This window comes from Oncorhynchus gorbuscha, linkage group LG16, assembly GCF_021184085.1.
Source record: "Oncorhynchus gorbuscha isolate QuinsamMale2020 ecotype Even-year linkage group LG16, OgorEven_v1.0, whole genome shotgun sequence".
NCBI classification, from domain to species: Eukaryota; Metazoa; Chordata; class Actinopteri; order Salmoniformes; family Salmonidae; genus Oncorhynchus; species Oncorhynchus gorbuscha.
The window spans coordinates 28,197,679-28,222,519 of NC_060188.1; the positions used below are offsets into that span (position 1 = coordinate 28,197,679).

Genomic DNA, 24,841 nt, shown 5'->3' on the forward strand with positions numbered 1-24,841 from the left:
GAGAGGGAACCCACTCCTGCCCTCCAGAGCACATCTACATCCCAACAGGGGTAAGATATCGAGTACATCATTTCCGAAAGTGGTCCCCAATTCACGTTGCAGGTCTGGAAAGCCTTTATGGAGAAGCTGCGGGCCACGGTCAGCCTCACATCCGGGTACCGGCCTCAGTCTAATGGGCAGGTGGAGAGGACCAACCAGGAGCTGGGGAGGTTCTTAAGGAGTCACTGCCAGGACTGGCAGGCAGAGTGGGCCCGGTTCCTTCCCTGGGCAGAATATGCCCAGAACTCACCTCGCCACTCCTCCACTTGCCTGACTCCCTTCCAGTGTGTCCTGGGATATCAGCCGGCCCTGGCTCCATGGACTCTGAGCCAGACCAAGGCCCCTGCAGTGGACGAGTGTTTCTGGCACACAGAGGAGGTGTGGAACCCCGCCCTCGTGAGGCTCCAGCGTGCCGTCTACCGTCAGAAGGATCAGGCGGACCGCCACCGCAGCGAGGCTAACGTGTTCCATCCTTGTGATCGCTTCTGGCTCTCCACCAGGAACCTTCCACTCCAACTGCCCTGCCGGAACTGAGCCCCCGGGTTGGGGGGCCCTTCAAGGTCCTCTGGAGGGTCAATGAGGTAACTTATAATTTTGACTCCCAACGTTGTGGGGGTTGGCTCCAGTATCTGGTGGACTGTACGGTTTTGAGGAGTGCTCTTGGGGACCAATGGCAAAAATCCTGGACCCCAACATCATCCGGGATTTCCATCTCAGCCGTCCGGAACGGCCCACTCCTTGTCCTCGTGGCCGGCTTTTTCCTATGGCTGGTGCCGCGCATCGGGGGTGGTACTGTCACGCCTAGTCCTGCTCCCTCCCTTGATGTTGCCAGTTCACTAACCAATGGTCCTGGCAACCATCATTGCACAAAACTGGCAACCATTGCGCACCCCATTAAGCACACCTGGACTCCATCACCACCCTGATTTCTCTCCCTTTTTATTTTACCTTTATTTAACTAGGTAAGTCAGTTAAGAACAAATTCTTATTTTCAATGACGGCCTAGGAACATTGGGTTAACTGCCTGTTCAGAACGACAGATTTATACCTTGTCAGCTCAAGGGTTTGAACTTTCAACCTTCCTATTCCTAGTCCAACGCTCTAACCACTAGGCTACCCTGCCGCCCCATTAGGCAGTATTGTTTTCTCTCACATTCAGTACGCTTCTCATGTTTGTTCTTTTGTATCGTTTCATTATTAAACTCACATTCTGCTCCTGCTTGCTGACTCCCTACGTATACATTTACATTTAAGTAATTTAGCAGACGCTCTTATCCAGAGTGACGTTACATTACAGCAAGTCCTTATTAAAGTTTACTGTGATTTAAAACAATATATATATATTATTATGTTTAGAACGGTTTTGTAAGGTTGGCCTTTTTAATTGAAATGCTCAAGGTAAGTAAGATTGTTTCTACCATATGCAATACCTAAACTACACAAGAACCATATCTGATAAAATCGTAGTTTTCCACCAACAAGTGAAACTTCATGGGTTTGTTACAATGAAAAAGAGGGTGATGCCAAAACACACACCCTTTTTTAGAGCTTTTGTATCATTCATCAAAGTAGGATATACTGTACAAGTTGTACAGGCTACACCTGAAGGAAAGCAACACAAGCATGACCTGTCTAATTCAAAGTATGCCAACCGCTGAACTCGTAAAAGTGTATAATACTAATGATGCTACAGAGAAAACATCTGTATTCATGAGCAATCATGTTGACAGAGGTGACAAACCAGTTTCTACACCTTCGTAACTAAGTTTTACAACCTCCAACAGAGAGAATGATTGTACACCAGAACACTAACATATGGTATCTCAGTGCCCTGCCGAGTTCAATGACATCAACCTGACAACATTTGGAAACAAAATGTGTCAAAAGCAGTAATTTGTGTAACTTTTTTATTATTGCAATCTATAATTTTGACTATCTGCAAATCCTTAAATGGTGATTAGCCTAATGTTTTATCTCAATGTATTCAATATCCAAATAAAGAGTATGTCAGTAACCTAATACCCATGAACCATTTCTCTGTAGATCCAAAAGTATCTACATTTGACTGTGGAGCTCAAAAAGGTCATTTATAGATGATTTGATGTGTGAAAAATGCTCATATCAGTACCGTAACTTGCATGGGATTATTGACACAAATGCTAAAATGGAAACGGTGCCAGGGAAATTGCAGTGGCTTGCGAAAGTATTTTGAGTATATTTTGTTGCCTTTACAACCCTGGAATTATAATAGATTTTTTTGGGGGGGGTTGTATCATTTTATTTACACAACATGCCTACCACTTTGAAGATGTAAAAATATGTTTTATTGTGAAACAAACAAGAAATTAGACAAAACAGAAAACTTGAGCGTGCATAATTCACCCCACCCCAAACTTTCATCTCAAACAGACATTTAAAAAATGCTTGCTATTTCCTCATAGAGTAGCTGACCAATCAGCAGTCTACTCGCATGACTATTTTTAATGACCGGCATACGCCCATACCCTTCCAACACAGAAAATATGCTTTTTAATATACTTAATACAAAAAATTGGAAAGAACTATTTCACTAATTAATTATATTATATTTCATAGAAATCTGGAAACACTGGAAAGTTACTCTAAAGGTGACTGTCATAGTTTCACAGAGTTTCAGAATCTCTTGAAGTTTACCAGACCAGAGCAGTAAAGCTCTTCAACTCAGTAGGCTAGAAAGGCCTAAAATAATACAACACAACTTCATTGTCTGTAGTCACAGCAAACAACAGGAATTTGAATTCTGCTCTCTGCATTTCTCAACCCTCCACACACATCATACAGACACACAGTTGAGAGGAGCACAGGGTCAAGCTGCAGTGTAGCACCCCTGGATGGCGAGCATGTTGTGGGGTTAAGGTACGGTAGAGGATTATTGTTAGGATATGAACCCAGCAGCCCTCCAGTTGCTGGGTTTATTCAGTTTATTCCAGCTTCCGGCCTTGTATTTGAACTGTTGGGCTACTTACAACCCAACAAAAATGTTTTGCTCCAAGTTACACTATCCATGCCAGAAAAATACAACTGAATCACATTCATATCCTACGAGGCAGGTGGCTTTTCTATTTGAAGCCCTCTGCCATAGAAGTGATGGAACTGCATTACTCTGTCATGGCAGAAGAGGGCAGCATTGCCTCTGATTAAACAGTATGACACCACATACAATAGGGAGCAAAAAAATAGCAGTTTAAAAAAAATGCAATGTTGGGCCAGAGAATGCTGGTGGAAGGAGCATTAGAAGGACAGGCTCATTGTAATGGCTGGAATGGAATTAATGGAATGGAGTCAAACATGTGGTTTCTATGAATTTGATGTGTTTAATACTGTTCTGTTTATTCCATTCCAGCCATTACAATGAACCCATCCTCCTATAGGTCATCCCACCAGCCTCCTCTGGTGTAGACCTTTGCCATTTTTCAGTGAAATCGACTCGATCAATTATGTTAGTACATATTATGTTAGGATCTAGGCTCATCTGTTTGGCATAGCCTAACTCTACAGAGTATGCTATACTCTATAAAAAATAATACCTTTTCAATAGAGATCATGATACAGCCTACTCAACTATTCAAAACAGCAATATAATCAATCTTGGCCTAATTGCCTCAACTATATTGTCGATAGCTTTAATTTTATAAAATGATTCCGTCAAACCAAAACAAAAATGAAACAAAAGTTTTAGGGCTTAGTTTTATTGACAAATCTCTCTGAAGGTATCAGAGGAAGTATATAAATCCTAAGATACAAGTTTACACAACCCAATTGAATCACAGCTTCTGAGAAAGGTTGACAGTAGGAATCAGCGGGATCGTGTTCTGTTCTGTGAATTCCGTTTTAAGATGTCTCACTTGGTCTTGGTCTCACTGATCACCTTGCCGTCAACACTTTCCAAGATGATAGTCACCACCTTGTGTGTTTTGGTGGCTGCTGAGACACTGCAAGGTCAGAGACAGGATTGTCAGGTACACTTACTTTGGCTCAATTGTTTTTTGCCATACAATCTTTACTTCAATTGAATGTAATACTTTGGAAGATTTGTGCGGGATGAGGTGTAGAAGCCCAGGCTCACCTGCTTGTCATTTCTCCGTCCAGCAGTCTCCTGTACTCAGTGATCTCCATCTCCAGCCTGGTCTTGATGTCCAGCAGAATCTGGTATTCCTGTCCCTGGCGCTCCAAGTCACCACGTATCTGACCAAGATGGCCCTCTAAGCTGGTCACCTGCATCTGATAACTCAATAGCATATTGGCATAGCGGTTCTGTGTGTCAGCCAGGGTGCCCTCCAGGGAAGCTTTCTATTAGACAAGAATAGGGAAAAGAGAAATGAATAGGTGCTGTGACATACTGTAGAAGATTGGTGGTTAATAAACCTAAAAAATAAAAATTCAACTTAGTTTTTGTAGTTCATCTCACCATGCTGAGTTCAGATTGGAATTTAATTTCTAGACTTTGCATTATGCGTTTAACTTCAGTGATTTTAGATTGGGATGATTGGACGGTCTCTGTGCTGCAGGCGACAGTTTTCTGGATTTCTTCTGTCTGTAAAGGACAAGAAAGGGCATAGTAAGCTATCAAACTCACTGAAGAAAAATTCGAAACAATTAGTTAAAAAATGTATCATATCATTGGTCAAAAATAAAAGATCTGGTATTGTACCTTTGCATTGAACCAGCTCTCCAGTTCGTTTTGGTTCTTGGCAGTAACAGCATCGTAGTGCTCACGGATCTCAGCCATGACTTTGGTGAGGTCTTCCTGTGGGGCAGCATCAACCTCCACGTTGACCGTCTGATTAACCACCTGCGCCCGAAGGGCCTTGACCTCCTGGAGAAGAAATAACAGAAGACTAAGTGTCAACCTCCCCTCCCCAGCTTAGAAGCTTTGATGACTTGGTACTTAGTACAATCATTCAGGCACACCTCCTTGTGGTTCTTCTTGAGGTGGACCAACTCCTCCTTCAGCTCCTCAACCGCCATCTCCAGGTTGGATCCTCCAATGGTCAGCTCGTCCCTCACCCGCCTCAGCCCAGCAATATCAGCCTCCACACATTGCGTCATAGCCAGCTCATTCTCATACCTGTGTAACGTCAAAACACCAACAGGTTGCCTTTTGTTTGGCAACATCTGTACTATACTTCATGTACCACACCCTTGTCCAAATGTTCATAGAGGTTGCATTAATGGATAGTTGCTGATGTATTTTACAGCTATACCAGTCATTCTCACACTCACTTGACTTGAAAGTCATCTGCTGCCAACTTAGCATTGTTAATAGCCAGGTAGAATCCTCCATTCATGCGAGTGGCATCAAAGATCTGAAAGGGGGCACGGAGGAATGTCACTGTCACAATGGTATAGAAGGAAGACGGGTATAATGCCAATCACAAATGTTGGGATAAATGTAAAGAATATTTGGCAAGAAATGTAATCTGGATCACAACTGTACAGAGATTTACACAAACCTACTGTAAAATAAACAGAAACTATTCTGAAATCTGCTAATATGGGTTGCATGGGATGCAAAAAGAGAGAACACATTCAATTTGACATGAAACAGGCTCAGGTAGCCTGTCTTCACGCTTGTTTTACAGTGCCTGGTGTTATTTGGGTAATTTTCAAAAGTTTAACAACACAGAATGAAAACCAGTTATATGTTACCCCCTAAGGCATGGCCAATTTCTTTCTTGAGCAGATGGTCAGAGGGCTGGAACATAATTATAAATCGTTTATACTGACGCAAGAAGCCAGAACAGATATTGTATTTGACAAAAACATAACCATTTCAAACCTTGATTACATTGGTACATGATCACATACTGTATACCTCTCTGTTTATGAGTGGAAATTCTTGGGAATAGCTTTCCTAAATAAAAAATGTAGGTGAAGTCCTAGAGATTTTAAAGTATTTTATGTCCAAAAATGAAGAAAAGAAAGTATCCCTTACCAAATAAACCCTTTTTAATATGTCTATAGGCCTCAGGGAAACTCAGTTTGGATCACAGGAGGCTGGAGGCTCATAATAATGGCATTGGAAACCTTGGGTTTGATGTTTTCGATACCATTCCACTCCAGTAACATGAGTCTGTTCTTCCCAATTAAGGTGCCACCAACCTCCTGTGGTTTAGATGAGGCTCAGAGTGAGTGGAAACAGAAAAAACAGTTGATGCAAAATTACCCACTCAGCTTTTATCTTACTGAGGGGTCTAATCCAACAGAGTTGGAAGTATATAAACACTGTGCTTCATTTTGTGCATAGAATGGCTTTAAGTTTATCCATTGATGTCAATGAACACTATTCAAATGGATTTTTTTTAAATGGATGTATCCAAGCAACAGTCTTTTCTGAATGCTTATTATTTTGTATCTAAAGGGAGCACAGAGGGCATGACGACACTCACACATTATACTGACACTAAAGCCCCATTTTCTAAACCTCTTCCACATTCCCTCTACCATTCCCTTCATAACAGTCTGACTCTGTTCAATAGAAGCTACCTGTTTCGCAGAGGATTGTTTGGGGGCCTTACCTGGTTTTGGAGTTTGCTGACGACGACTTTGAAGGCAGTGCAGTCATGAGTCTCAGTTGTGGCTTTTTTCTCCAGGGACTGGTGGATCTTCACCTCCAGATCAACATTGGCCTTCTCTAGGGAGCGGACCTTGTCCAGGTAGGAGGCTAGGCGATCATTCAGATTCTGCATGGTGGCCTTCTTATTTCCGTTCAGGTAGACAGCGTCGGCTAGGTTGGAGCTGCCACCAGACTCACTACCAGCAGAGAAGGTGCTGGAGGCACTAGAGATGCGCACCCCGGACCCACCGGCACCCCCGTACACGCTGCCGCCCCTCATGGCGCTGATGTGTCTACCTCCACTAGACATGGACATGTGGCGAAAGGAGCCCATAGATGCAGAGGACATGAAGCTGTTGCTGGAGAAGGAGGTGATGGTGGCGGAAGTTGCTGTCTGGTCTGAGTAGAGAAGAGTGAGTGAAGAGTCATTGGACACAGGCCTTTTTATTCTACGAAATGAGGGAGAGGCGAGGGGGCTCTACCCAGATGACATATGGTGAAATCACTCCAACCTTAACAAAAAGCTAATGAAAACAAATCAAATTAACAAGGCTCACTAAACAGGTATGGGCAGGGAGGAGAGCTAGCACAAAATCTGTGGAATCTAAATTCTAACCTGTTTCATGATAAAATCACGACTTTCTTAGGACTTGCATCTTTGGCCAAACAGGTACTATTGTTTGGTGCAGGTAGTAGGCTACTTATCTTAAGGGCTTGGGGGGGATGTCCTGTATCTGGGTGAGTCTGGACATCTTTTTCTTGATAGACAGGTTAAGCGACAATGTGAGTTGAGACCAGTCCACCTTTTGTTCCCTTTAGTGCCTCCAATGTCCCCCAAAGGTCCATTCACAATAATCCTCCAGCTCTGTGCAATACTCCCTTGAGTGATCTAGATCATTTGTGTAAGAAATGTTGATGTTAAGGTGCATTGTTCAAGCCAAAATCAGAAAGAAGAATGAAGCTTGAATGTGTTCTTAAAACACGATGATTAATGTCTTCTGCTTATTTAACAGACATTCCAGTGCACATCATTGATCAAATATTTTTCAATTGACGGCGCAGCACTTAATCCAAATGATAAAAAAATATATTGTGGACATTTTCTTCGACAAAAGTAACACAGAAGTCGTACTTTGAGGTATACTGTCAACTAACAGTCAACACACACAGGATTCTAAATGAACATTTTTCATTAATGTTTGCTTACTACTGGTAAAGTTGGCAGTTTGTTAGCTAGCTATCTAGCTAATGATATAACATGATGACAACAAGGTTATTTACAAGTAGTTAGCGGGACCGCAAGTAGTTTCAGAACGACTGTGACATGATTTATATACTGGATGTAAAATGCAGTCCGGTCAATCCACGACAGAAATAAAAAAAACATTGTGTCGGTAATACAGTCATAAAGCTTTAACGGTATAGGCTAGAAACAAGACGTTTTCGTTAAGTAATGGTACAATGGTGGTCACGAATATATCCTCAGTGTTTTGTCTATGGCACTCAGAGGCTACCGTACAGAGAAGCATAATCATTAATCAATCTGCCATCCAGGACTTCTATACCAGGCGCTGTCAGAGGAAGGCCCAAAAAATTGACTCCAGCCACCCTAGTCACAGACTGTTCTCTCTGCTACCGCACTGCTTCCGTTACCGGAGCGCCAAGTCTAGGTCCAAAAGGCTTCTTAACAGCTTCTAGCCCCAAGACATAAGTGTTATGCAGGTGAATGAGGACCCAAAAGCGACTTGGCGAAAACAGAGCTTCCAATCCAGCAAGAAACTTTACAAAACAAAAAGCATAATACTACTCGTAAAGACGAGAACAGACTGGAGACTCGATCGAGAACTGCAGGTTGCCTCGGGAAGGCACCCGAACCTAGCAGACCCAGACACCTGCTCACCACGCAGCATCCGAGGGAAACACGACACACAGGGCAAAACACAGACACAGCACGGCGAACCATAGACGAGGATCCGACGGGGCAGGAACGGAAAACAAGGAGAGAAATAGGGACTCTAATCAGGGAAAAGGATCGGGAACAGGTGTGGGAAGACTAAATGATGATTAGGGGAATAGGAACAGCTGGGAGCAGGTACGGAACGATAGAGAGAAGAGAGAGCGGGAGAGTGAGAGAGGGAGGGGGAGAGAGAGGGATAGAAAGAGGGAAAGAACCTAATAAGACCAGCAGAGGGAAACGAATAGAAGGGGAAGCACAGGGACAAGACATGATAATTAATGACAAAACATGACAGTACCCCCCCACTCACCGAGCGCCTCCTGGCGCACTCGAGGAGGAATCCTGGCGGCAACGGAGGAAATCATCAATGAGTGAACGGTCCAGCACGTCCCGAGAAACTCCTCTCCTCAGGACCATAACCCTCCCAATCCACTAAGTATTGGTGACACCGTCCCGAGAACGCATGTCCATGATCTTATGTACCTTGTAAATAGGTGCGCTCTCGACAAGGACGGGAGGGGGAGGGAAGACGAACGGGGGTGCGAAGAAAGGGCTTGACACAGGAGACATGGAAGACAGGATGGACGCGACGAAGATGTCGCGGAAGAAGCAGTCGCACAGCGACAGGATTGACGACCTGGGAGACACGGAACGGACCAATGAACCGTGGAGTCAACTTACGAGAAGCTGTCGTAAGAGGAAGGTTGCGAGTGGAAAGCCACACTCTCTGGCCGCAACAATACCTTGGACTCTTAATCCTGCGTTTATTGGCGGCTCTCACAGTCTGTGCCCTGTAGCGGCAAAGTGCAGACCTCACCCTCCTCCAGGTGCGCTCACAACGTTGGACAAACGCTTGAGCGGAGGGAACGCTGGACTCGGCAAGCTGGGATGAGAACAGAGGAGGCTGGTAACCCAGACTACTCTGAAACGGAGATAACCCGGTAGCAGACGAAGGAAGCGAGTTGTGAGCGTATTCTGCCCAGGGGAGCTGTTCTGCCCAAGACGCAGGGTTTCTGAAAGAAAGGCTGCGTAGTATGCGACCAATCGTCTGATTGGCCCTCTCTGCTTGACCGTTAGACTGGGGATGAAACCCGGAAGAGAGACTGACGGACGCACCAATCAAACGACAGAACTCCCTCCAAAACTGTGACGTGAATTGCGGGCCTCTGTCTGAAACGGCGTCTAACGGGAGGCCATGAATTCTGAACACATTCTCGATAATGATTTGTGCCGTCTCCTTAGCGGAAGGAAGTTTAGCGAGGGGAATGAAATGTGCCGCCTTAGAGAACCTATCGACAACCGTAAGAATCACAGTCTTCCCCGCAGACAAAGGCAGACCGGTAATGAAGTCTAGGGCGATGTGAGACCATGGTCGAGAAGGAATGGGGAGCGGTCTGAGACGACCGGCAGGAGGAGAGTTACCCAACTTAGTCTGCGCGCAGTCCGAACAAGCAGCCACGAAACGGCGCGTGTCACGCTCCTGAGTCGGCCACCAAAAGCGCTGGCGAATAGACGCAAGAGTGCCTCGAACACCGGGATGACCAGCTAACTTGGCAGAGTGAGCCCACTGAAGAACAGCCAGACGAGTGGAAACAGGAACGAAAAGGAGGTTACTAGGACAAGCGCGCGCGACGCAGTGTGCGTGAGTGCTTGCTTAACCTGTCTTTCAATTCCCCAGACTGTCAACCCGACAACACGCCCATAAGGAAGAATCCCCTCGGGATCAGTAGAAGCCACAGAAGAACTAAACAGACGGGATAAGGCATCAGGCTTGGTGTTCTTGCTACCCGGACGGTAAGAAATCACAAACTCGAAACGAGCGAAAAACAACGCCCAACGAGCTTGACGGGCATTAAGTCGTTTGGCAGAACGGATGTACTCAAGGTTCTTATGGTCTGTCCAAACGACAAAAGGAACGGTCGCCCCCTCCAACCACTGTCGCCATTCGCCTAGGGCTAAGCGGATGGCGAGCAGTTCACGGTTACCCACATCATAGTTGCGCTCAGATGGCGACAGGCGATGAGAAAAATAAGCGCAAGGATGAACCTTATCGTCAGACTGGAAGCGCTGGGATAGAATGGCTCCCACGCCTACCTCTGAAGCGTCAACCTCGACAATGAATTGTCTAGTGACGTCAGGAGTAACGAGGATAGGAGCGGACGTAAAACGTTCTTTTAGAAGATCAAAAGCTCCCTGGGCGGAACCGGACCACTTAAAACACGTCTTGACAGAAGTAAGAGCTGTGAGAGGGCAGCAACTTGACCGAAATTACGAATGAAACGCCGATAGAAATTAGCGAAACCTAAAAAGCGCTGCAACTCGACACGTGACCTTGGAACGGGCCAATCACTGACAGCTTGGACCTTAGCGGAATCCATCTGAATGCCTTCAGCGGAAATAACGGAACCGAGAAAAGTAACGGAGGAGACATGAAAAGAGCACTTCTCAGCCTTTACGTAGAGACAATTCTCTAAAAGGCGCTGTAGAACACGTCGAACGTGCTGAACATGAATCTCGAGTGACGGTGAAAAAATCAGGATATCGTCAAGATAGACAAAAACAAAGATGTTCAGCATGTCTCTCAGAACATCATTAACTAATGCCTGAAAAACAGCTGGCGCATTGGCGAGACCAAACGGCAGAACCCGGTACTCAAAATGCCCTAACGGAGTGTTAAACGCCGTTTTCCACTCGTCCCCCTCTCTGATGCGCACGAGATGGTAAGCGTTACGAAGGTCCAACTTAGTAAAGCACCTGGCTCCCTGCAGAATCTCGAAGGCTGATGACATAAGGGGAAGCGGATAACGATTCTTAACCGTTATGTCATTCAGCCCTCGATAATCCACGCAGGGGCGCAGAGTACCGTCCTTCTTCTTAACAAAAAGAACCCCGCCCCGGCCGGAGAGGAAGAAGGCACTATGGTACCGGCGTCAAGAGACACAGATAAATAATCCTCGAGAGCCTTACGTTCGGGAGCCGACAGAGAGTATAGTCTACCCCGAGGAGGAGTGGTCCCCGGAAGGAGATCAATACTACAATCATACGACCGGTGAGGAGGAAGGGAGTTGGCTCGGGACCGACTGAAGACCGTGCGCAGATCATGATATTCCTCCGGCACTCCTGTCAAATCGCCAGGTTCCTCCTGAGAAGTGGGGACAGAAGAAATGGGAGGGATGGCAGACATTAAGCACTTCACATGACAAGATACGTTCCAGGATAGGATAGAATTACAAGACCAATTAATAGAAGGATTATGACATACTAGCCAGGGATGACCCAAAACAACAGGTGTGAAAGGTGAACGAAAAATCAAAAAGAAATAGTCTCACTGTGGTTACCAGATACTGTGAGAGTTAAAGGTAGTGTCTCAAATCTGATACTGGGAAGATGACTACCATCTAAGGCAAACATGGGCGTAGGCTTGTCTAACTGTCTGAAAGGAATGTTATGTTTCCGAACCCATGCTTCGTCCATGAAACAACCCTCAGCCCCAGAGTCAATCAAGGCACTGCATGTAGCACCCGAACCGGTCCAGCGTAGATGGACCGACATAGTAGTACAGGATCTAGATGAAGAGACCTGAGTAGTAGCGCTCACCAGTAGCCCTCCGCTTACTGATGGGCTCTGGCCTCTTACTGGACATGAATTAACAAAATGTCCATCAAATCCGCAATAGAGGCACAGGCGGTTGGTGATCCTCCGTTCCCTCTCCTTAGTCGAGATGCGAATCCCTCCCAGCTGCATGGGCTCAGTCTCAGAGCCAGAGGAGGGAGATGGTTGCGATGCGGAGCAGGGAAACACCGTTGATGCGAGCTCTCTTCCACGAGCCTGGTGACGAAGATCTACCCGTCGTTCTATGCGGATGGCGAGAGCAATCAAAGAGTCCACACTGGAAGGAACCTCCCGAGAGAGAATCTCATCTTTGACCACTGTGTGGAGTCCTCCAGAAAACGAGCGAGCAGCGCCGGCTCGTTCCAGTCACTAGAGGCAGCAAGAGTACGAAACTCTATAGAGTAATCCGTTATGGATCGATCACCTTGGCATAGGGAAGCCAGGGCCCTAGAAGCCTCCCCACCAAAAACTGAACGGTCAAAAACCCGAATCATCTCCTCTTTAAAGTTCTGGTAATTGTTAGAACAATCAGCCCTTGCCTCCCAGATAGCTGTGCCCCACTCTCGGGCCCGGCCAGTAAGGAGTGAAATGACGTAACCAACCCGAGCTCTCTCTCTAGAGTATGTGTTGGGTTGGAGAGAGAACACAATCTCACACTGGGTGAGAAAGGAGCGGCACTCAGTGGGCTGCCCGGAGTAGCAAGGTGGGTTATTAACCCTAGGTTCTGGAGGCTCGGCAGGCCAGGAAGTAACAGGTGGCACGAGACGAAGACTCTGGAACTGTCCAGAGAGGTCGGAAACCTGAGCGGCCAGGTTCTCCACTGCATGGCGAGCAGCAGACAATTCCTGCTCGTGTCTGCCGAGCATGGCTCCTTGGATCTCGACGGCAGTGTTACGAGCGTCTGTAGTCGCTGGGTCCATTCCTTGGTCGGATCCTTCTGTTATGCAGGTGAATGAGGACCCAAAAGCGACTTGGCGAAAACAGAGCTTCCAATCCAGCAAGAAACTTTACAAAACAAAAAGCATAATACTACTCGTAAAGACGAGAACAGACTGGAGACTCGATCGAGAACTGCAGGTTGCCTCGGGAAGGCACCCGAACCTAGCAGACCCAGACACCTGCTCACCACGCAGCATCCGAGGGAAACACGACACGACAGGGCAAAACACAGACACAGCACGGCGAACCATAGACGAGGATCCGACGGGGCAGGAACGGAAAACAAGGAGAGAAATAGGGACTCTAATCAGGGAAAAGGATCGGGAACAGGTGTGGGAAGACTAAATGATGATTAGGGGAATAGGAACAGCTGGGAGCAGGTACGGAACGATAGAGAGAAGAGAGAGCGGGAGAGTGAGAGAGGGAGGGGGAGAGAGAGGGATAGAAAGAGGGAAAGAACCTAATAAGACCAGCAGAGGGAAACGAATAGAAGGGGAAGCACAGGGACAAGACATGATAATTAATGACAAAACATGACAATAAGACTCCTGAACAGCTAATCAAATGGCTACCCAGTCTATTTGCATTGTCCCCTCCCCCACCCCCATTTTACGCTGCTACTCTCTGTTTATTAACCATGAATAGTCAGCATACCTCCATCTAAATGTAAATATTACCTCGACTAACCGGTGCCCCCGCACATTGACTCTGTACCGGTACCCCCTGTGTGTAGTCTCGCTACTGTTATTTTATTGTTGCTCCTTAATTATTTGTTATTTTTCACATTTTAGATTTTTATTTTTGAACTTTTATTTATTCATTTTTTACTTTATTTTAGGAAATACTTTCTTAATACATTTTCTTCTTAAAACTGCATTGTTGATTAAGGGCATCTAAGTAAGCATTTCAGTGTAAGGTCTACACCTATTGTATTTGGCGCATGGAACAAATAACATTTTATTTGATTACAAAAAGTATTACCTGGGCTAGAGCACTAGTGCTCCCAAATTAAAATTCCAGGTTGCATAGCAAAATATTGTATTTAGGAGCATATGCGACCAAAATGGTCCTAATGTAGAGCCCTGAATACACACCATGCATACTTTACATATATACAGACAGTACCAGTCAACAGTTTGGACACACCTACTCATTCAAAGGGTTTTCTTTGTTTTTACTATTTTCTACATTGTAGAATAATAGTGAAGACATCAAAACTATGAAAAAACACATATGGATCATGTAGTAACCAAAAAATATTTTATATTGGAGATTCTTCAAAGTAGTTTCTTCAAGTGCAGTCGCAAAAACCATGAAGCGCTATGATTATACTGGCTCTCATGAGGACTGCCACAGGACAGGAAGACCCAGAGTTACCTCTGCTGCAGAAGATAAGTTCATTAGTTTTACCAGCCTCAGAAATAGTAAATTATCTGCACCTCAGATTGCAGCCCAAATAAATGTTTCACAGAGTTCAAGTAACAGACACACCTCATCATCAACTTTTCAGAGGACACTACGTGAATCAGGCCTTCATGGTCGATTTGCTGCAAAGAAACCACTACCAAAGAACACCAATAATAAGAAGAGACTTGCTTGGTCCATGAAATATGAGCAATGGATATTAGACTGTTAGAAATCTGTCCTTGGTCTGATGAGTCCAAATTTGAGATTTTTGGTTGCAACCGTCGTGTCTTTGTGAGACGCAGAGTAGGTGAATGGATGATCTCCGCATGTGTGGTTCCCACCATGAAGCATGGAGGAGGAGGTGTGGGGTGCTTTCCTGGTGACACTGTCAGTGATTTATTTACAATTCAAGGTACGCTTAACCAGCATGGCTACCACAGCATTCTGCAGCGATATGCCATTCCATCTGGTTTGCGCTTAGTGGGACAATAATTTGCTTTTCAACAGGACAATGACCCAAAACACACCACTAGGCTGTGTAAGGGCTATTTGACCCAGAAGTAGAGTGATGGATTGTTGCATCAAATTTCACCCAACCTCAACTCAATTGAGATGGTTTGGGAAGAGTTGGACCACAGACTGAAGGAAAAGCAGCCAATGAGTGCTCAGCATATGTGGGAACTCCTTCAAGGCTGTTGGAAAAGCATTCCAGGTGACTACCTCATGAAGCTGGTTGAGAGAATGCCAAGAGTCATCAAGGCAAAGGGTGGCTACTTTGATGAATCTAACATGTAAAATACATTTTTGATATTTTTAACCCTTTTTTGTTTTCTACATGATTCCATATGTGGTATTTCATAGTTTTGAACTCTTCAGTAGTATTCTACAATGTAGAAAAACCCTTGAATGCGTAGGTGTGTCCAAACTTTGGACTGGTTCTGTAAGAACAGACAGTACGTATTTGCACTCTGTTGCACTTGTTTTACCAGTCTCAACCTATCGCCCTAGGCCTAATGTATATATCAAGATGTTCAATCAATGATATTTACAGTGGTGGAAAAAGTACCCAATCGTCATACTTGAGTAAAATTAAAGATACCTTAATAGAAAATGGGTCATCCAGTAAAATACTACTTGAATAAAAGTGTGAAAGTATTTGGTTTAAAATATACTTAAGGAACAAAAGTAAAAGTATAAATCATTTCAAATTCCTTCTGTTAAGAGAACCAGATGGCACGATTTTCCTGTTGTGTTTTACAGATAGCCAGAGGCACATAATTTACAAACAAACCATTTGTGTTTAGTGAGTCAGCCAAATTAGAGGCAGTAGGGATGACCAGAGATGTTCTATTGATAAGTGTGTGAATTGGGCAATTTTCCTGTCCTGCTAAGTACTTTTGAGTGTCAGGGAAATATATGGAGTAAAAAGTACATTATTTTCTTCAGGAATGTGGTAGAGTAAAAGTCCAATTTGATAGAAATATAAGTTGTAAAGTGAAGTACCGGTACCTCAAAAAACTACTTAAGTGGTACTTCAAAGTATTTTTACTTAAGTATTTTTACACAACTGGATATTTACCAAATAACATGTTGAAGAAAGCCTGAAAATTCAAGAATGTAGTAGAGAAACTAGACTATCAATTTAGAATGTTCTTGACCAGTCCACTGTAACACTCTCCAGATTATATTTGCTGTCAGTTGACTGTTACACCTCCCAACAATCAAGAATTTATTTTGGACATTGTAACAGGAGAGGTTTCTATTTATTAAAATCCCTATGCTAGTCTTATGAATATTTTTAATGTGGTAATTTCAGTGCTGTTTTTGCTGACAGAAAATGTAAAATGTATCCCTTCATTGAAAAGAGATTTCACAGAAATTAATTTATTGGTTTATGGCATAATTCACAAAATATTCTAATTCATATATATAATTATAACTTTTATTGGAACTGCATGTTTGTCAAATAAAGCAAAATGTGTAATTGTGAACTGAACTATTGATTAAAAAATATATATGTTTTAAATTAAAAATCGGTTGTCTGCAGCAGCAGTACAGGAAGTCTGTGGCATGTGCCAAACTCACTTACAGGACCATACATATTTTCTGACCAAACTGAAGACTTACTTGTTACCTTACTTATTCTGGGTGCCTGGCAGCCATCCTGCACCCTGGTTGCTCTATGACAGGATGCCTGAGATTACATTAAAGGCCCAATGCAGCCGTTTTTTTATCACTATCAAATCATTTCTGGTTAACAATTAAGTACCTCACTGTGATTGTTTTCAATTAAAATTGTCCAAAAGAAACAAACATTTTGCTAGACTGTCTGGGAGTGGTCTGACTGGGGAGGGGAAGACTGAAAACTAAATGCTATTGGTAGAGAGATTTGGAACTCTCTTTCTTATTAATCTAATGACTAATTATTAGTGATGTCACCAGGTCAGCCAAAACTCCTTTCCACTAAAAACAGGCTGACATTTCAGGCGGTCTTTTCAAACAGCTCTTACACTAAAAGGCCATTATAATCATTTTCACAATTTTACAGTATTATTACAAACTCATAGTGTGGAAATATATATAAAACACTGGAACATCGCATTTTGACTGCAATGGGCCTTTAATAACAGTAAATGATCCAAATTTACCAAGGGCAAGAAACATGGTGTTTGTGACATTTTAGAATTGGTATTGACCATCTCGGTGGCAACCACAGCTGTCAAAATTGTCACTACTTTATAGGAAACAGTTTTGATTGTAAACATTTTTTTTAAAATAAAAAAGCGCAAGAGACAAAAATGTAGTTTCATCACCTCGGATCACTTTTATTTCTTAATCGCTCTGAGTAAGGTTGACAGCAGGCACCAGGGGATTTGTGTTCTGTTCCGTGTGGCTCCCAGTTCAAGATTGATCTTCATCCACGATCTCTTGCACAGCGTCTGAGTTGGTGCTGACCACCTCGCCTTCAACAATCTCCTGCACATAGGTTACCACCTTCTGCAAAAAGGTATTAGTGGTGGTGACGGTTGAGGGACTGTGGAGGCAGAGACAATATAGTTAGAAAGGCCTACCTTGGCTCAATTATTTTTGGCACACACATTTCAAGACCATTGTTTTTTAATGATTTATGTAAAGATCCAGGATCACCTGGAAAACTCTCCTTCTAGCAGTCTCCTGTACTCAGCGATCTCCATCTCCAATCTGGTCTTGATGTCCAGTAGCATTCTGTACTGTTGGTCCTGGCGGTCCAGGTCAGCACGAAGATGACCAAGCTGGTCCTCCAGGCTGGTCACCTGCCTCTGATAGCCAGCTAGCATGTTGGCATAGCGGCTCTGTGTTTCAGCCAGGGTGCCTTCCAGAGATGCTTTCTGACAGGAATAAGTAAGTAAGAAAGAAAGAAAGACAGACAGACAGACAGACAGACAGACAGACAGACAGACAGACAGACAGACAGACAGACAGACAGACAGACAGACAGACAGACAGACAGACAGACAGACAGACAGACAGACAGACAGACAGACAGACAGACAGACAGACAGACAGACAGACAGACAGACAGACTGTTTTTTATCTCACCATGCTGAGTTGAGATTGGAGTTCGATTTCTAGACTTTTCAGTGTGCGCTTAACTTCAGTGATTTCAGATCTGGATGATTGGAGGTTCTCTGTGCTGACTGCCACAACATTGTTGATTTCTTCTGACTGTGAATGAAAGACATTATACCGTAGGGGGTCATTACTGATTACATTCACTGAAGACTATAACTGGGAAACATAAACATGTTATTGGCCAAAAAGAAAGGATGCAGTATAACCTTGGCATTGAACCAGCCCTCCAGATCTTTACAGTTCTTGTTAGCGACGGCCTCGTAGTGGTCGCGGATTTCAGCCATGACTTTGGTGAGGTCTTCCTGTGGTGCAGCGTCCACCTCCACGTTGACCTGGCCGCTCATCTGATTATGCATGGCCAAGAGGTCCTGGGAACAAAGTATTAACATATATCTGGTCAGTATTCAATCCTGTGCGTCATCATCACATAGTAGCCTAATGTTGATTCATAGCAACGTTCATCCCATAGCCTCTGCTTGAGGTCTTTGTCAAACCCACCTCCTCGTGGTTCATCTTGAGGTGGGTCAACTCCTCTCTAAGCCCCTCGATCTGCATCTCCAGGTCAGATCTGGCCAAGGTCAGCTCGTCCAGCACCCTCCTCAGCCCACTGATGTCGGCCTCCACAGCCTGCCTCATAGCCAGCTCATTCTCATACCTTAGTAACATTAATGCATCAACAAGATTCTTAGTTATAACTTTTTATGTTTGTCTAAATTAGTGATTTGATTTCAACATTATTGTATAATACATTTTGAGAATAATCTATCTAGGCACAACATGAAAGTTATTATTATTCTCAGACTCACTTTGCTTGAAAGTCATCTGTGGCCCGCTTAGCGTTGTCAATGGCCAGGTAGATTCCTCCATTCAAATGAGTGGCATCAACGATCTGAAAGAGGGCACAGAGGTATGTCTCCAATTTTATGGGTGGATTACTGAGATCAGATTTCACATAGACATTTTTCTGTGTACCAGAAGCATTGTTTGGCTGGGTGTAGTGATGTGTATCCAACGTTAAGAGAACAGAGCTCTGTAAATACACCACAGTGAAAGCTTCACAATGGAATAGAAGACAGCGGAGGGCAAAATGGCGATTCCAAATAGCTGCGATCATCTGATGGAAAGTTGATCACTATAGGTCAAAAAATAGGAAAAATCTATTGCGAAAGAGGCATTTCCGTGTAGGCTTTGTGGTTGCACTGGACAAAAATGTATCTGCTTACATGCAACTGATAATGACAAAATACATTATTTTTTATTTTTTAAGCATGTTAGCAAAACTAGCTATAATGCACATACTGACAGCTAAAATATGAAAATCTAGCGTACCTTTATTCCTCAGGTAAATATTGAGGTCTCCCTTTCTAAATACACCCTCATCCTTAGTGAAAACGTCTTGCCTCTGCGGAGCTCTGTTTGGGTGTGGCTCGAGACACAAGACAAAAAAAAACTCCTTACGGGAAACTTTGTCTGGAATATCTTTCAGCTGATGCAGCTCATATTCACAGACATTGGGCGTTATTGGGACAAGTAGTCAAAATCTGAGCAACTGCCCATTCCTAAAAAAGAATGGCTGCACCCCTCTACAACAACACCCTTAAAAATAAATAAACCTTTATTAGTTTGTCATTGCTTTAAACTGACCTCTCTCATGGACTTTACACTAATCTGTCTTCCTATGTACAATGTTACTTCTTTGCTATATACTACTTTCTGCCAGATGTTCATTTTATAGTATCTAAGCCTGGAATTGGTGGCCTTACCCTATCTTGGAGTTCATGGATGGTAACCTTGAAGGCAGTCCAGTCATGAAATTCTGTCTTGGTCCTGGCCTCCAGGAACATGCAGATCTTATGCTCCAGATCAGCGTTGGCCTTCTCCAGGGAGCGGACCTTGTCCAGGTAGGAGGACAGACGGTCGTTCAGGTTGTGCATGGTGGCCTTCTTGTTCTCGTTCACATCGACAGAGTCAGACACGTTGAAGCCACCAGCCCCACCACCCATGCCAAAACCACCACCAGCAGAGTAAGTGTTAGAGGCATTGGAGATGCGCACCCCGGAGCCACCTGCATCCCTGTACACGCTGCCGGCCCCCATGGCGCTGATCTGGCCACCTCCCATGCTACCACCGGAATAGTGAGGATAGCCCATTCTCATGGCTCCACCAGAGGCCACAAAGCTACGGTTTGAGAAGGAGGTCATGGTTACTGAGGCTGCTGTCATACTGCTCTGGCTGGAGGGAAATGAGTGCAGAGCAGTTGGACACTGCTCCTTTTATGCCAGACAATGAGGGAGGGAGAGGGGGTTTGAGGTTTATACACAGGTGAATGTGTGGAAAATTCCATCCATACAGCACAATACCGGTAACTCAGGGGGAAAAAAATAAACCTGTCAATAAAGCAGGTAGGTAGGGGCATAGAGATAGTAGTATACCCTAGTCTGGGTAGCAGTCTTTTTAACTAACATTCCACTCCTTGCGCCACTCCTTGCTACTCGGTGTAATTCCTTTTATTTCCCAAATACATTTTTGGCACAACCAAAATTCTAGCTAGTGCAGACTGAGGTAACCTGCAGCAGCTCTGTACAATGTCCTATTCTGTGACAGAGCACTAGTAACAGCAATCCCCAAATCACTGCTGTATATTTTGTTTATTTTTATTTGTACATCGGCTATTGTTGGGTACTAAGCTTACTGTCTCAAACGTACAGATATTATTTTCAAGGATACCACCATGGTCATTGCAGTTTCTCCATTGGTAAAAGTAATGCAGAACATTGCTGAACAACAACCACTGAACATTGTGAACCGTAAAACACTGGTTGTGTGTCCTGCTGCTTTGTCTTGAAAAATCTTTCCTCAAGCGAGTTGTTTTACACCTGATCCGACTGTGCACAGAGTTTGTCCTTGTCTAGTGAACATGAGCCTTGGCTTTAACTATTTGTCCATACACTGCACCTATAGTTTTAGAATAATCCAGCATTAGGCCGGATTATTATTGTGATTATTGTGATTAAAACCTACACTACTGTTCAAAAGTTTGGGGTCACTTAGAAATGTCCTTGTTTTTGAAAGAAAAGCCATTTATTTCTCCATTAAAATAACATAAACCAGAAATACAGTGTAGACATTGTTAATGTTGTAAATTACTATTGTAGTTGGAAATGGCTAATTGTCATAAGTCTAGGTGATGCTGGTAAGGCGGAGTCAGGCGCAGGACACAGAGATGAGTAATAACCGTTACTTTACTCAAAAACAATATTCCATGAAGGAGATCAAATAATCCAGATCACAAAATGAGACAACTTGACAATAACAAACATGCACAAAATCAAGGGGGAAACCAGAGGGTTAAATAGTGAACAATGATTATGGAATGGAAACCAGGTGTGTACAATGAAGACAAAACAAATGGAAAAAGAAACGTGGATAAGTGGCGACTAGCAAACCTGTGACGTCGATCGCCGAACACCGCTCGAACAAGGAGAGGGACCAACTTCGGCGGAAGTCGTGACACTGATTTTTAATGGAATATCTACATAGGCGTACAGAGGCCTGGCCTTCTAGGTAGAGTTGCAAAGAAAAAGCCATATCTCAGACCGGCCAATAAAAAGAAAAGATTAAGATGGGCAACAGAACATAGACCCTGGACAGAGGAACTCTGCCTAGAAGGCAAGCATCCCGGAGTCTGGTGAGACTGGTGTTTTGGTTTCTGACAATGGGCCTCTGTACGCCTATGTAGATATTCCATTAAAAATCAGCCGTTTCCAACTACAATAGTCATTTACAACATTAACAATGTCGACACTGTATTTCTGATCAATTTGATGTTATTTATTGGCAGACTCATCAGCCTTGGTTTCTCAAATGATTGCCTCGCCTGGTTCACCAACTACTTTTCTGATAGAGTTCAATGTGTCAAATCAGAGGGCCTTTTGTCCGGACCTCTGACAGTCTCTATGGGGGTGCCACAGGGTTCAATTCTCGGTCTGACTCTCTTCTCTGTATACATCAATGATGTCGCTCTTGCTGCTGGTGATTCTCTGATCCACCTCTACGCAGACGACACCATTCTGTATACTTCGCGCCCTTCTTTGGACACTGTGTTAACTAACCTCCAGACGAGCTTCAATGCCATACAACTCTCCTTCCGTGGCCTCCAACTGCTCTTAAATGCAAGTAAAACTAAATGCATGCTCTTCAATCAATCACTGCCCGCACCTGCCCGCCTGTCCAGCATCCCTACTCTGGACGGTTCTGACTTAGAATATGTGGATAACTACAAATACCTAGGTGTCTGGTTAGACTGTAAACTCTCCTTCCAGACTTACATTAAGCATCTCCAACCCAATATTAAATGTAGAATCGGCTTCCTATTTCGCAACAAAGCATCCTTCACTCATGCTGCCAAACATACCCTCGTAAAACTGACCATCCTATCGATCCTCGACTTCGGCGATGTCATTTATAAAATAGCCTCCAGCACTCTACTCAGCAAACTGGATGCAGTCTATTATAGTGCCATCTGTTTTGTCACCAAAGCCCCATATACTACCCACCACTACGAGCATACTCTTGATGGTTGGCCCTCGTTTCTCACTCGTTGTCAAACCCACTGGCTCCAGGTCATCTACAAGTCTCTGATTGCTAAAGCCCTGCCTTATCTCAGCTCACTGGTCACCATAGCAGCACCCACTCGTAGCAGCGCTCCAGCAGGTATATGTCACTGGTCACCCCCAATGCCAATTCCTCCTCCTTCCAGTTCTCTGCTGCCAATGACTGGAACGAACTGCAAATATCACTGAAGCTGGAGACTCATATCTCCCTCACTAGCTTTAAGCACCAGCTGTCAGAGCAGCTCACAGATCACTGCACCTGTACATAGCCCATCTGTAAACAGCCCATCCAACTACCTCATCCCCATACAGTATTTATTTATTTATCTTGCTCCTTTGCAGCCCAGTATCTCTACTTGCACATTCATCTTCTGCACATCTACCATTCCAGTGTTTAATTGCTATTTTGTAATTACTTCGCCACCATGGTCTATTTATTGCCTTAACTCCCTAATCTTACCTCATTTGCACTCACTGTATATAGACTTTTTATTTTTATTTTTTTCTACTGTATTATTGACTGTATGTTTTGTTTATTCCAGTTCGTGTCAAACTGCTATGCTTTATCTTGGTCAGGTCGCAGTTGCAAATGAGAACTTGTTCTCAACTTTTTTTTGCTTTCCTTTCAAAAACAAGGAAATGTTTAAGTGACCACAAACTTTTGAACGATAGTGTACATTTTACAGCCCGACTACAATGTTGGCTTTGGTTAGTCCAGAAGTCAATTGTTGCAGATAGTGAATTTCGTCAGTTGTTGCAGAGAGGGGATTTTGGCGATTGTTGCAGATAGCGAATCTTGACGATTTTTGCAGATAGTGGATTTCCACACTCGTATTTCAGACTGTTGATTCCTAAATCAAGTTACCCACTGACATGGGTCAGTGTATCTTATAGTTCTCTGTAATAGTCTCTTTTGTATTTTGTTTGTTTTTCCATGATAGATATTGTTGTACAAGTTACAGTTTGTGTTTTGTTTTGTCACTAGGGTAAGCTTCATTCGTTTGTTTTGTCACTAAGGTAAGCTTCATTAGTTTGTTTTGTCACTAGGGTAAGCTTCATTAGTTTGTTTTGTCACTAGGGTAAGCTTCATTTGTTTGTTTTGTCACTAGGGTAAGCTTCATTTGTTTGTTTTGTTACTAGGGTAAGCTTCATTCGTTTGTTTTGTCACTAGGGTAAGCTTCATTCGTTTGTTTTGTCACTAGGGTAAGCTTCATTTGTTTGTTTTGTCACTAGGGTAAGCTTCATTCGTTTGTTTTGTCACTAGGGTAAGCTTCATTCGTTTGTTTTGTCACTAGGGTAAGCTTCATTCGTTTGTTTTGTCACTAGGGTAAGCTTCATTTGTTTGTTTTGTCACTAGGGTAAGCTTCATTTGTTTGTTTTGTCACTAGGGTAAGCTTCATTCGTTTGTTTTGTCACTAGGGTAAGCTTCATTTGTTTGTTTTGTCACTAGGGTAAGCTTCATTCGTTTGTTTTGTCACTAGGGTAAGCTTCATTCATTTGTTTTGTCACTAGGGTAAGCTTCATTCGTTTGTTTTGTCACTAGGGTAAGCTTCATTCGTTTGTTTTGTCACTAGGGTAAGCTTCATTCGTTTGTTTTGTCACTAGGGTAAGCTTCATTCGTTTGTTTTGTCACTAGAGTAAGCTTCATTCGTTTGTTTTGTCACTAGAGTAAGCTTCATTCGTTTGTTTTGTCACTAGGGTAAGCTTCATTTGTTTGTTTTGTCATTAGGGTAAGCTTCATTTGTTTGTTTTGTCACTAGGGTAAGCTTCATTCGTTTGTTTTGTCACTAGGGTAAGCTTCATTCATTTGTTTTGTCACTAGGGTAAGCTTCATTCGTTTGTTTTGTCATTAGGGTAAGCTTCATTCGTTTGTTTTGTCACTAGAGTAAGCTTCATTCGTTTGTTTTGTCATTAGGGTAAGCTTCATTCGTTTGTTTTGTCACTAGGGTAAGCTTCATTTGTTTGTTTTGTCACTAGGGTAAGCTTCATTTGTTTGTTTTGTCACTAGGGTAAGCTTCATTCATTTGTTTTGTCTAACTGCCAAGGGATTCCCAGATCACTGGGTTG

At 43.6% G+C, this 24,841-nt stretch overlaps 2 protein-coding genes across 3 annotated transcripts; both read right to left on the reverse strand.

Moving 5' to 3' along the window:
* Positions 1-3,673: 3,673 nt before the first annotated feature.
* LOC124000190 (keratin, type I cytoskeletal 50 kDa-like) lies at positions 3,674-6,998 on the reverse strand. Its single transcript, XM_046306391.1, has 7 exons — positions 6,597-6,998; positions 5,302-5,384; positions 4,990-5,146; positions 4,730-4,894; positions 4,487-4,612; positions 4,145-4,368; positions 3,674-4,010 (listed from the first exon to the last, which is right to left on the reverse strand). The coding sequence occupies exons 1-7, from the start codon at positions 6,981-6,983 to the stop codon at positions 3,920-3,922; spliced, it is 1,233 nt and encodes a 410-aa protein (XP_046162347.1). The 5' UTR covers positions 6,984-6,998; the 3' UTR covers positions 3,674-3,919.
* Positions 6,999-7,398: 400 nt separating this feature from the next.
* Positions 7,399-20,425, reverse strand: LOC124000189 (keratin, type I cytoskeletal 50 kDa-like). 2 transcript variants are annotated; one of them, XR_006832553.1, is made up of 8 exons: positions 19,925-20,425; positions 18,968-19,050; positions 18,660-18,816; positions 18,368-18,529; positions 18,129-18,254; positions 17,697-17,917; positions 17,363-17,583; positions 7,399-7,523 (listed from the first exon to the last, which is right to left on the reverse strand). XR_006832553.1 is itself a non-coding variant. In XM_046306389.1 (7 exons), exons 1-7 carry the CDS (start codon positions 20,381-20,383, stop codon positions 17,451-17,453), a joined length of 1,341 nt encoding a protein of 446 aa, XP_046162345.1. In that variant the 5' UTR covers positions 20,384-20,425; the 3' UTR covers positions 17,158-17,450. The 2 variants fall into 2 exon arrangements, 1 of the variants encoding a protein (XP_046162345.1); XM_046306389.1 differs by lacking the exon at positions 7,399-7,523 and having other exon boundaries at positions 17,158-17,583.
* Between the last annotated feature and the right edge of the window lie 4,416 nt (positions 20,426-24,841).

Bases quoted from the DNA above. Each gene is read 5' to 3' on its own strand.
- LOC124000189 (XM_046306389.1), bottom strand. From the start codon at position 20,383: ATGACAGCAGCCTCAGTAACCATGACCTCCTTCTCAAACCGTAGCTTT. The intron at 19,051-19,924 runs GTAAGGCCACCA...GCCCTCTTTCAG, and splicing joins TCCATGAACTCCAAGATAGG to ATCGTTGATGCCACTCATTT. The intron at 17,584-17,696 runs GTGATCCTGGAT...CTGCCTCCACAG, and splicing joins CTAGAAGGAGAGTTTTCCAG to TCCCTCAACCGTCACCACCA.
- LOC124000190 (XM_046306391.1), bottom strand. From the start codon at position 6,983: ATGTCCTCTGCATCTATGGGCTCCTTTCGCCACATGTCCATGTCTAGT. The intron at 5,147-5,301 runs GTGAGTGTGAGA...GACGTTACACAG, and splicing joins GCAGATGACTTTCAAGTCAA to GTATGAGAATGAGCTGGCTA. The intron at 4,613-4,729 runs GTACAATACCAG...TGTCCTTTACAG, and splicing joins AGAGCTGGTTCAATGCAAAG to ACAGAAGAAATCCAGAAAAC.